This window comes from Sinohyriopsis cumingii, chromosome 17 (assembly GCF_028554795.1).
Source record: "Sinohyriopsis cumingii isolate HCF-2022 chromosome 17, ASM2855479v2, whole genome shotgun sequence".
Classification (NCBI taxonomy): domain Eukaryota; kingdom Metazoa; phylum Mollusca; class Bivalvia; order Unionida; family Unionidae; genus Sinohyriopsis; species Sinohyriopsis cumingii.
Window position 1 is genome coordinate 16,813,273 of NC_142977.1, and position 12,675 is coordinate 16,825,947.

Below are 12,675 nucleotides of genomic sequence, written 5' to 3' on the forward strand. Positions count from 1 at the left end.
TGTTAACATAGTTAAAAAATCTCTTAAGATCCTGCTGACTTTTCGTCAGCATAGATTTTTATTTTGCTTGCTTTGTAGCTGGTTAATCCATTCCTGAATCACTAGCGGCATTTTCCAATCAAAACTGAATCACACTTGTATACTATTCTGGTTAATGAGATAATCTTGTTTTGTGTTTTATACACTAAGTAAAATATGCCTTCAAAGAAACGCTGCAGCTGACCACAATCTTGCCAGTAATCTTTAACAAAGACAGCTTAAATATTTTTATTCCCAGCAATGAAATGTATTAAATTTTGTTTTTCAATAAACATCTCATTGATTTAACTTTGAGTTTACTTTACCTTTACAAATTATCCTACTGAGCTTTCCCATGGCAGTGCTTGAAGGACATAACACTTTGCTATTATTAGCAAGTTATGTAATATATGAAATGGTGGTTGTTTATTTCTGAACATCCTTGTGTTTTAATTTCTTCTGACATGAACTGTATGACCTGCCCTGAGGTAGATTTATATCAACACTAGGTAGGACTGTTTCATGTTTATTTTCAGCTTCTGGGCATGTATCATGGTGGAACCATTTTGGCTTGGTATCCCATTTCGATAAAACTATTATATACACTAACTTGATCCGTCAATCCACGGTTCAAAATTCAAACCTTTTATGACCTAACAGAGACCAAACTTTTTATATGTCACTCAGACATATTAGTTGTTAAAAATTTGTAGGGCATCTACAACGCACACTATGTACTAGAATTTTTATGATTGTTAGGATGTAGGAAAATTTTACAACTTGTTTTGATTTGACCCAATTGCACAGGTGGCTAACACATTATTGGCATTTTTTATTGTCTATTAGTAGACTAAATTTGACTAAGTACGGACTGACGTTCTTGGGAGTGCACAACATCCATGGCTGGCTTGCTGAGTTCCTTGCTCTCTTGCCTCTCTCGGACATCGTATAACGGCAGAGATGTGGAACAATTTCCACCCGCCTAAAGCTAGGTGTCCTGATGTGACATCATTGCGACCGATCGCAACAGGCATTACATACTGCATGGGTCAACACCTAATACAGAAAATACGGACTGAAATCAACTCATTGTTAACATGAATGTGTGTTGGGCCCATTCCCATTCATGAAAGCCCTTCATTCAGGTCATTAGAGACATATAGTATCGCTACCTGATGGCTAAATTAGCAGTGCTCCTTGAGCACATAAACGCCTAGGGGATGTGGCACTAATTCCTTCCCCCAGGAACATTTAGCATTCACGCGACGTAAATCCAATCAATCAATCAATCAATGATGGAAACAAAAGGTCACTGTTTTATCTTTCTGCTATGATTTCTGAGTATCATGATTTTTTAAATATAACAGTGAAGATTTGGGAGTAAAAGTTCATGTTTTCTGTGTGACATCTTATGGCAGATATGTGGATTTATCATAATTACCCTTCATATTTTGTTTTCTTGCACACATCAACCCATTCATGATCCAGTCTGTCCGTACGGGACTCCTTCTGGTCATCTGGACAGAAAAAGTTTCCACAGCAGCGGCAATGGTAATCAGCCCCTTTGTCCAGCAAGAACTTGACCATGGCTGGGTCTTCATTTACAATCGCCATGTGAAGAACATTCTCACCTGCATTGGAACACAAAATGATAGACATATAAGCTATCGGTATGTCCTTTTAAGTATGTCATGGTTCATGAGAGATAAAAATAAATTATATCTAATTGGTTGTTTAGCCAGGTTTGTTAGGATATATATAAAAGCAACAGATATACATGAATGTTGTCTCATTTCACAGTAAACATAAACTTATGCACAATATATTGAAAGTTTTACTTTTCTTCAACATGTAGGCACAGAAATTCCTTCTTAACTTTTTTACCAACATTAACCATGGTCAATCAGAATTATTAAATGCATAAAAACATGATTATTCTGATTACTGAATTTTAGTTAATGTATAAATAAAATTGGTGGCAAAATTTTAATTATTTTTATCTATTTATTTCAGTTTTAAGAAATACAGTTAATCTTTATACAGGGATGTTTTGCCTACTGATTATACATGTTTTTCATTATAAAAATTCCAAGAAACTTTTAACATTCCAATCATAAATGAGTGGCAAGCATTCAACATTTGCAACATGATAGTCATGTATTTAGGAAAATTTAACTAGTACTGCTCAATTAGGCAGCCAGGATTTAATGAATTTCTGAGGACTAGAAATAAGAAAAATCTGTCAATCAACAGATATATATATATATATATATACACACACACACACACACATTCTTGCCTATAAGTCAAGTCTAACTTCAAACAACAAAGATCCTAACAAACTGCACAGACCCATATCTTCTGGTGCATTATGCAATAGCAGATCTGGGTCTTTGCAGTTTGTAGTTGGGCTCATCTTATAAGTATATATTGTATATATCAGCAACTCTACTTCTTACTACCCTTTTACTACAAAATTTAAAATTCAGCATGCCAGAAACTCAAACATTCTTAACTACATAAATTTAAATTTAAATGATCATGACATATATGATGTGTGATACATTTGTTGAATGAAGGACATAATGAAAAACTGATACCAATTTTTCAGCTGTATAATACCAAATATGTTTTGGTCTCTACAAGCTTTAACGTATTAAGTCTAGTGTTTTATATCAGTCTCTTGTTAGCTTTCTCTTTTGGCAATTATGTTAAATGATCAGTCTGCCTGTTCAATGATGCTGTGGTCAAATTATTTACACGTTGCCTGCACAGGTCTACTTAACTTTAATTCAACCCTGAGATACTCCATTTCATACTCCAACTTAACAAAGCTTGATGCAGAACATTCCATCCATGAGTATCAGATGAAGCTTTGTAGCCCATCAAAAGAAAACTGCCAAGCATAGATGTGATGCACTTAGAAGACTCAGTTCTAGCTTTTGGATGCCATCAAAAAGACACAGTTTCTGACGTGTACCAAGCATAGATGTGATGCACTAGGCAGACTAAGTTCTAGCCTCTCTATACCATCAAAAGACACAGTTTCAGATATGTACCAAGCATAGATGTGATGCACTAAGAAAACTCAGTTCTTGCCTCTGTATGCCATCAAAAGACACATTTTCAGCTGTGTACCAAGCATAGACATGATGTATTAAGTGGATATGGTTCTGGTCTTTCTATGCCATCAAAACACACAATATTATATGATTGATTTAATAAGCTACAGAAAATACATAACAGTTTAAACAGATTAACTGTTTGAAGATCCACAAACTGAATTTAGAAGAGGGCATGGAACAAATCATGGAAGTCAGTAAACAAATTAAGAATTAATGCCTTGGCTTTTCAGCATAGTGAATGTCTTGGCTCTTCAGTACCGTGAATGGCTTGGCTGTTCAGCACAGTGAATAATTTGATTCATTCAGCACACTGAATAACTTGGCTTTTCAGCACAGTGAATGACTTGGCTCATCAGTACTGTGAATGGCTTGGCTGTCAATATATATATATGTATATATATATATATATATATATATATATATATATATATATATATATATATACACACACACACACACATTCTTGCCTATAAGTCAAGTCTAACTTCAAACAACAAAGATCCTGAGCTGCAACAGCATAATGCATCTGTGTCCTTTGTTCTACTGATTACCCATAACAAACTGCACAGACCCAGATCTTCTGGTGCATTATGTGATGGCAGATCTGGGTCTTTGCAGTTGGGCTCATTTTATAAGTAAGTATATATTGTATATATCAGCAACTCTACTTGCACTTTCTGCATTCCCTCAGAAATATGTCTAGAGTTCTATCAATGATACAAAGAGGTTTTTCAACAAATTCAAGTATTTCCCATGGATAAAAAATGCCATAAATCCAAGAATACTTCAAGGTTGTGCAAACCATGTATATAATATTACCAGTATAGAACAGACTGCTGAGGGATTTACCATATACAGGATTACCAGTGTAGAATAGACTGCTGAGGCTTTAGCAGTAGAGGATTACCAATGCATTATACACTTTGCTGAGGCTTTACCAGTAGAGGATTACCAGTACAGAATAGACTGACAAGGCTTTACCAGTCTAGTATTATCAGTATAGAATAGATTGCTAAGGCTTTACCAGTATAGAATACCGGTAGACTGCTGAGGCTTTACCAGTACAGGATTACCAGACTAAAATAGACTCATGAGGCTTTACTGGTATAGAATAGACTCTTTCGAGAAATTATTAATGTCTTCAGATTTGACAACAGATGCCACTATACCGAGATGAAAAGAGCAATGTTTTTAAGATAGCTCTCAGGGACAAAGATTTCTAAAAATCCATAGTTGTCCCTGGACAAAGAGCACAAATATGGTGGTAGAGTGTTTGATTTAAGATAAAACCAAATCTAATTTAGCAATGATACAATCACAATGGTTGAAAAAATCTCTGAAAACTTCTCACTCATTCAGTCAGTAAAGTAAAGATCATTGTTATTTGGTCAGAAGAAACTCTTTCTCAACCAGCTATTATAGAAAACTGATGATGTCCATCACCTAAATTCAGTCAAATGGAAGAATGTTTACTGAAACATTTTCTTGGACTAGCTGAAAGTAAGTACAAAGACTAGTCTGCTCTCCCTCTAACAAATTTAAAGTAAAAACTAAGAGCTTTCAATGAACAGCCTGGTCAGCCCTGAATCAGCTGTAGCCTTGTCATGACTGTCTGACAGTGACTGGAAAACTCTTGACTGCCTTAAGATTTCACTTGCCATTTCAATTTGGGCAAGTGAATTTTCAACCCCTAAATTAATGATTTTCTCATGTGTGTGTGTGTGTGTGTGTGTGTGTGTGTGTGTGTGATTTCATGGATTTTTGCCTGAAGAAGAAACCTGAAGTAAAAATCTCCACTGAAATAATCAAGGTTTATTTCTTCACTGCACTTTTAATTTTTACTCAGATTTCATTGGAGTAAAATGAGAAATACATCTACAAAGTGTTATATGGTCCTCTGTCATTAAAATTTCATTAAAATACATGAAGTAATATATTTATAAACTAGTATCGGTTTCTGGCAATTAAAAGCCCCAGCATGAATTTTCACATTAAAGAGACCTAAAATAGTACAATACAAATTTTTTAAAAGATTAAAAGAAATAACACAAGTTCAAATTACACATACAGGCATTAGCTATACTTATGAAAATATTTAAGTACTGCTACTGAAATATGAGTTACATGTCTACACAGTAATTCAATCAAATACAGCAAGTAATTTATAAACTGGTACTTGCAATTAAAAGCACAATACTTGATTATAATTTTCATTTTTAACATTATCGCTTTTAATAATATTTTTCAGTTGCCACAACTGGGCATTTACACTGGAAATACTTGCCCAGCTTCAATTTTTTTTACCCCTGGCTATGTCTCTCTCAAAATAATCAGAATCAATTGTATGATGTGAAAATGTCTTTAAAATTATATTTTGCAAACATGAAACTTCTCAACATGAAACAATAGAAATCAAGTATTACCATAATATTCCTCAGATATGTAGATGTCATTGATGAGTTTGGGAAAATGGAAAAGAAGCCTTTTGGCCAAATCGGCATGAACAGCAGAGGCATTGAGAAGACAAAGGTGAAGAATAGACTCGCCCACTGTCCCTGTTTGGCTAATATCCCAGCATACCTCACGGAACTTCCTCTCTGCAACAGAAATAAAAGATATCCTATAATGTGACCACAACTAGACAAACTGGAATGATATAATCTAACTGATTTCAGTAATATATAATATATAATATATTCACTTCAATTTTTTAATAAAATTGCTAAATTGATGCAAATGCATGCACCCACAAATAGATTAAATCAAGGTATGGGCCAGCATGATGAGTGCATAATCAAAGCATTGCTGTAAACTGGACTACTCTAACCCCAAGGTCGAAAGAGTACATTTGTAGAATGAACTGTTCTAGATTCATGATGATGCATCCAAAGAAAACTGGGGTTTAGGTAATAAAGCAAACGGAAAAACTTGAACTAAAACCAAAAGGTCAAAAAATCCAGTGAGCATTTTCGGAATGAAATGATTCATATTGATTCAACCCAGTTTTGATGAAAATCTATCAAGAGTTTTTGGAAATATAAGCAAAGAATAAAATATAACCAAAACCTAAATGTCACTTATCTATGACCGTAACATTGACCTCAAAAGTCAAAAGGTCAAGCAAGCATATCACAGAATGAATTGTCCCAACTTCAAAAGGATTCATTGCAAGTACAATGAAGAATCAATCAAAAGAATTTGGAAAAAATATGCAAATGAAAACACTTTAAGCAAAACTTTAATTTTTTTTATTATGAATAACTTAGACACCAGTGTAAAAGCAGTGAGCCAGCATGCTATAGCTTAAAATTGCCTTAGCCTCATAATTATCTTAAACATGAACAAATCTATCAATAGCCTCGGGAAATATAAGGAAATGAACAGACTTTTCACGAAAAGTCTTATATAACCATGACCTTGACATCAAGGTCAATGAAACAATCCAGTATGTCCCAGAATGAACTGTCATAACTTCAAAATGATTCATCCCAAGCATTTTCAAACCAGCAATGTTGGAAAAGTGACTTCTTTTTCTCACTTCCCTCTAATGTTGGTCTGAACAAAAGCTGACTGTAAAAAAAAATGTATTGAGAATACAGATGGCTAATATAGGGTTCAGGCAGTCAAAGGTATGAACATAACTTGTGATATACCAATCAAATTAACAATATACTGATCAACACGTTCCTATTTTATCATCAGAAGCGAACTATAATCTTGATTATACATGCATAGTCTTTTCTTTATTTCTTAAAAGATAACTTATTACAAATTCTCAAAATATTTTGAAAACAGTATAACAGCAATTATTTACCTGTGATGAGCATTTTCTATTAATATGATTCCGTGTTGTTTTTAGTGTTAAGGAGAAGCTGTCAGGTCCAGCTGGACAGTCAATTTAAAACACTAGTAAAATATATGCAACTGTAATTTTGACAATTCCTTCAAAGCAACTTCCTTTATAAACTGAATTATTCAAAATAATTAGAGTAAATTAAATTATTTAAAGCAATGCACATGTAATTATTAAACAAATGCACTCTAAGTAAATAAATCTTAAATACAAATTCTCTGTGGCTTGTTATCCTTTTCTCAAATGATATTAATTTCCCAGTGCTACACAATATACAGTATTTTCTGTTTGCTTGATTTCAAAACAATTTTGTCTGAAGACCAGGATATAAACCACTGATTTATCAAGAGATTTCCACCGCTGTTTCAATGATATGCTGGTGCTCAAATATAAGAAATTTCTTGCAATGACAAAAAAAAGTTACACAAAAATAATTTTGAAAGATGGCAGTTTCCATGACCATCTGTACTTTACTACTATCAAGTAATTGCCACTAGCAGATTAAAAAGAATAATAATGCGTAAAATACCATTCTTTGATGATCTGCAGACATCGCACAGCCTCTTGTTGCACATGTATTGCATGAGTCCAAAATAATGACAGATACAATCAATTTATGATTTCAAAATCATTTAAACATACCACAGGCCTGAACAAGAAAGATTGACATACTTTTCATACATTTATGATAAGACCAGAAGGATTAAAATGATGATCAATTCAAATGACGATATTGGTCTATTCTCTTTAAATGCCTCTCAGGCTCAAATAGTCTCACTGAACACAATTGTCGTTACGCATGGATGCATCAATCTTAAGTGGAATTAAAACTAAAATCTACATATAAATATAATTATATCCGATGGCAACCTAAGGAATTTCTTGTCCACTTATTTTCAGTAACCCTGTCTCATAAACAGATAAAGCACTGCATTTTGTATTAGTGAGTGTTATTGTTCCAAATGACTTGCTCTGAATAAAGATTTTTACTGTCATGAATGTGAAAGCTGTAATTTGATTAGTGAATGTAAAAGGTCAAGATGACATGACCTTGAAGTGGTGTGTCTTATCTCTGTTACTTTGGTGAGCTATATTTTAATCAGTCAACAGTAATCTTGAAATGTGTTATAAAATACATAATGTAAATGGAAAGAAAGATGAGACATGTATATGACTGGATGATCAGAATTATATTTACTTACCTTCTAAATCTGAGAGATGCAAAAAAAATGTCACTAATAATTAGTTGGTAAATATTGTTTGAAAAATAATTTTTTAAAATTATTAAGTTCACATAAGGTAAACATTTCATTTTGCATAATTTATAACAATTATTTAAAAGTAACGAATATTTTATGTCAAACAATCATATATATTTTAAGAACAAATAATTTTTAAAATAACATGTAATTGATGTGACAGATAATTGATCAGGCTTGATAACATGTAATTGATGTGACAGATAGCTGATCAGGCTAGATAATATGTAACTGATGTGATAGGCAGTTGATCAGGCTTTATAACATGTAGTTACTGTGGCTGATAGTTGATCGGGCTTGATAAAATGTAGTTGATATGACAGGTAGGTGATCAGGCTTGATAACATGTAAACTGATGTGACAGGCAGTTGATCAGGCTTTACAGCATGTGGTTACTGTGGCTGATAGTTGATCAGGCCTGATAAAATGTAGTTGATATGACAGGTAGGTGATCAGGCTTGATAACATGTAATTGATGTGACAGGCAGTTGATCAGGCTTTATAACATGTAGTTACTGTGGCTGATAGTTGATCAGGCTTGATAAAATGTAGTTGATATGACAGGTAGGTGATCAGGCTTAATATAACAAAAATGGTTTGGTTTGAGCTGGAGTAAACAGAACAGCAACATATAAAGGCTATTCAGTGCTCTGTCAACTGAAGAACAGAAAAGTTACCATGGAAATATTTGGGACATGATAAACAATGTCATGTTTAATTCAAAACATGTAAAGCAGGTACAACAACTTGGATGTAAATATCAAGGGTTATAAGAGTTCAAAACCAGTTTCTCATGGTGTTTTTCTGTGATAAAGATCAACAAGATTCAGCCACCCAATCAAGGAGTTTCATGTAAGAACTAACTCAGGGCTGGCCATAGGCAGATTGGACCGATTTGGCCCAATCGGGCCCAACGCACATAGGAGCCCTGCATGCTAGTAATTAAAAAAATATATATAGAGAGAGAGAAGGTAATTTTAAAGCAATGGAAGAAAATGTTAAGTTCAATATCATACAAAACTTGTTTAAAAGTTTATTTTCAAATGCCACACTCACATGGGGCCCCCTGCATAAATCCAAGGGGCCCTGCCATAATGATTCAAATTGAGCCTTGCATTGGCTAAGGCCAGTGCTGAACTAAATTTCACCAAATGCCTCTTAAGTAAAACTGTTTTCAGTGTTTATGAAGGTTCTGTACAAATCTTGTTTGTCAAGTGAACTTATAATAGCCACATCTTTCATATTTTATTATTAGAGCATTTATTGATCATGTCACCATAATACAAAGTGTAAAAAGGCAGGATCTGCACCCATGAAAGTGAATCTTCAAATGAATGTATACATATATATATATATATATATATATATATATATATATATATATATATATATATATATATATAGTCATTTGTTTGAGAGTCATATGCCATATCTACATTTACTGCACATCAACATATAAAAGCCAAGGATACTGGCATAATTTTTGCATTAGATCCAGTCTAATGTACGGCTGACCTTGTTTTTCCTTCAGGCTGTCTTTATATAAACAACAATATACAAGTATAAAAGAAATGAATAAGCTCTGGGTTAATTCTAGGGCATGTGATTGCAAGATATGCATTAATTTTTAATTTTCTGACCATCATGCTGAAAAATCAACCTGATGGGGAAAAAGGTGCATCATATTTTCAAGCCCTACAGTCATTTCTTCATTAAATCCATCCTGTAATCAGAATAGTCTCCCTTTTTCTTCAACTGAGTTATTTCCCACTTAAATTTTCAATTCAAGAATAGACTAGGTATGGTACTATTCTATAGAATCCATGTTAAATAAATGCTTTATAATGTCCATGAGTGAAAGCTGGAGAGAGGATTCATAATTGCCTGTGAACTTACTTTAAATATTTTTATTGATTTCATCTAGCCTGCATTTCTCTCTAATACTGCACTCTGAAAAATCTCTCTCTATAGTAATTTCAAATTCTTTGTTTACCCTCCTCCACCAATGCTTTTAGTACCATCAATTGAACTACAGTTTAACCTGTCTTGAAAGACCACCCTGCCTGCCAAAAAATAATAGTCTCTCAAGACAGGTGGTCTCTCATAACAGGTCATAACACTATATAATCAATAAATATGTGCATGGAGATCCAGGTTTCTCAAAACAGGTGGTCTCTCAAGACAGGTTTTACTGTACCGATATTTGACCATTGTTTTCATTAGTTTACAATGGATCTAGCTATGCTGGAATAGAAATAAACATATCTAACCTGGATTCATAAATTTCAAAATGATCACTTGAAAAAGAAATGAATGACCAAAACTAATGTCTTGAGAGCAACAGTCAAGACTGCACACCTTTTTGAGGTGTTAAAACAAAGTTGCTACTGATGAAATCAGCATCACTACACACAGATATTCCACTGAAAACAATCTGGATGTTGACTGTAAATTGCCACACCTTAACCTACTGTGGGTTTCAATATTTCAGTGAGAATTTTCTTCATTGATCCAAATTCCAGAGTTTTAAATTTCTGGTTGTATATTATACTGACCGGAATTGGTATATGAAGGACAGTTATCTCTTGAACTAGAAACATATATTAGAAAAGGAAAATATAATTTTCAGTATTTCCCTTTACCCTTATTTGTGAATCAAAGACACTGAAAGTTATAATTTTTAGCCCCCCAGTACTGACGCCAAGATACATTTTTCACTCAATCTGACACCAAGGTACGTTTTTCACTCAATCTGACCCTTACCTACCTTTGACAAGAAGTGGATATTTGACTCTCAATCTTGCACTCCTAGGGGGAAACACTGATTTTATGGCATAAAAAATAATTCATAAAAATGTAAGTCTTCATTTTTGACCTTTTAGCACATGTTCTGAGACAAACATTTGCAATTTGAAATTCATGAGTGGGGTGGTAAACCACCAAACAGTTAGTTCTGATAATTGGTTTATATACTTCCCCAATTAATTTTCCCTTTCCAACTAACTATGCTGAAAGCCAATTTATCTTTCTACCCACAAGAAACAGCATAACCAAAATTATTCACACTAAGGGCATCTGATACTGGTCCTGGTAATGACAATCCTATAAATTAGCAACCAAAACTGTATTGGTATGTTATATGATTTGGGGTCTGATCTCATCTATTCATCAAAGTCTGCAAATACTGCAGCCAGATCTTCAAGAACACAGAGATGTCCACATATCAATTGTTTATATATGCTTACATGATTTTGCAGATCATGAGTCATGGTCATTTTAAGAAACCTTTCAAAATCTGTACATAATATTTAAGTATCAATTTCAACCTTTTTGAAAACGTGTAAATCTATTTGGAATAACACATCCCTTAACTTCTCAAGGTTTTCCTCATAAATTCCAGTAAAAGTATGTGTAAAAATTTCAATAACTGAGTCTTCAGTACGCAAGAATTTTTTAGAGTGAAAAACTCTTTTATTTCATCCATTTATACAAATTGGTTATCAATCATGTAATTTACAATCCATTAAACAAAGTTCAAATGACTTTAATTGGATTAGGTAAAGCTGACCTGGTTATATCTTTGTGGACAAGGAGATTAAGACACCTGTTAATTGATTGTTGGTGTGTAATGATTACTGTGACCAAAAGACTAATTATGTGTGTATGTGTGTGTGTGATTTGACACCTCTCTTTGATAGATATTACTGAGTTCAGTTTTAATCTAGATTATAAATCCTTGTATGGTGCATTTCATCATACACTGCATTTAGAAATTAGTGCCAAGATTTGGGAACTTATGTCTGCACTACCATATTAATCATCTATTTTTCATGATCATGTACATATAATATACTTTCATTTTTGAGTCATTATTACATATGTACTTTTCAGATGGCAACTTTACAAAATTATTTTGGTGTCAATTACAGTTGAGCATAATTCTTCTCCAAGTGAAATAGATGCATACAGTACTGTATTGATAAAAAAAAGCAGAACATAAAAGAAACTTAGAAATTCATGGAATGAATCATGGTATAGGAACAAGAAAACATGGTGTTAGCTTTATGCACATCGTATAGAATCTCAACCAAGCTGAGAAACAAAAGGCCCAGAATTTGAGGATTAAATTTGACTGAAAGTTGCTGTGGCAAAACATTTTAGTTTGTGAAAAAACATGTATTATGCTGTGTTGCCTAATGAAAAAATGATAACATTAAAATAAATTGAACAGAATATGGTCATTTCTTTCTTCTTCAAGTGTCTTGGAATTTTTTTGGATTTTAAATGGAATTAAGCTTTTTTAATAAATTAATATACAGAAGAAAGTATTATATCCTTGATTCATATTGACAGCACAAAAAGAAAGAATGGAATGTAAGGGCATTGAGATTTGTTATAATCGTAGCATCACAACAATCAC

At 33.2% G+C, this 12,675-nt stretch overlaps 1 protein-coding gene across 1 annotated transcript in view; it reads right to left on the reverse strand.

Moving 5' to 3' along the window:
- The window catches only part of LOC149777821 (transient receptor potential cation channel subfamily V member 5-like), a 73,219-nt gene that overhangs the window by 58,975 nt on the left and 1,569 nt on the right, over window positions 1–12,675 (reverse strand). The window contains exons 2-3 of the mRNA XM_089938882.1: window positions 5,567–5,740; window positions 1,460–1,649 (exon numbers count right to left, since the gene is read on the reverse strand). Coding sequence (XP_089795008.1) covers window positions 1,460–1,649; window positions 5,567–5,740 — 364 coding nt within the window. The remainder of the gene's footprint in view (window positions 1–1,459; window positions 1,650–5,566; window positions 5,741–12,675) is intronic.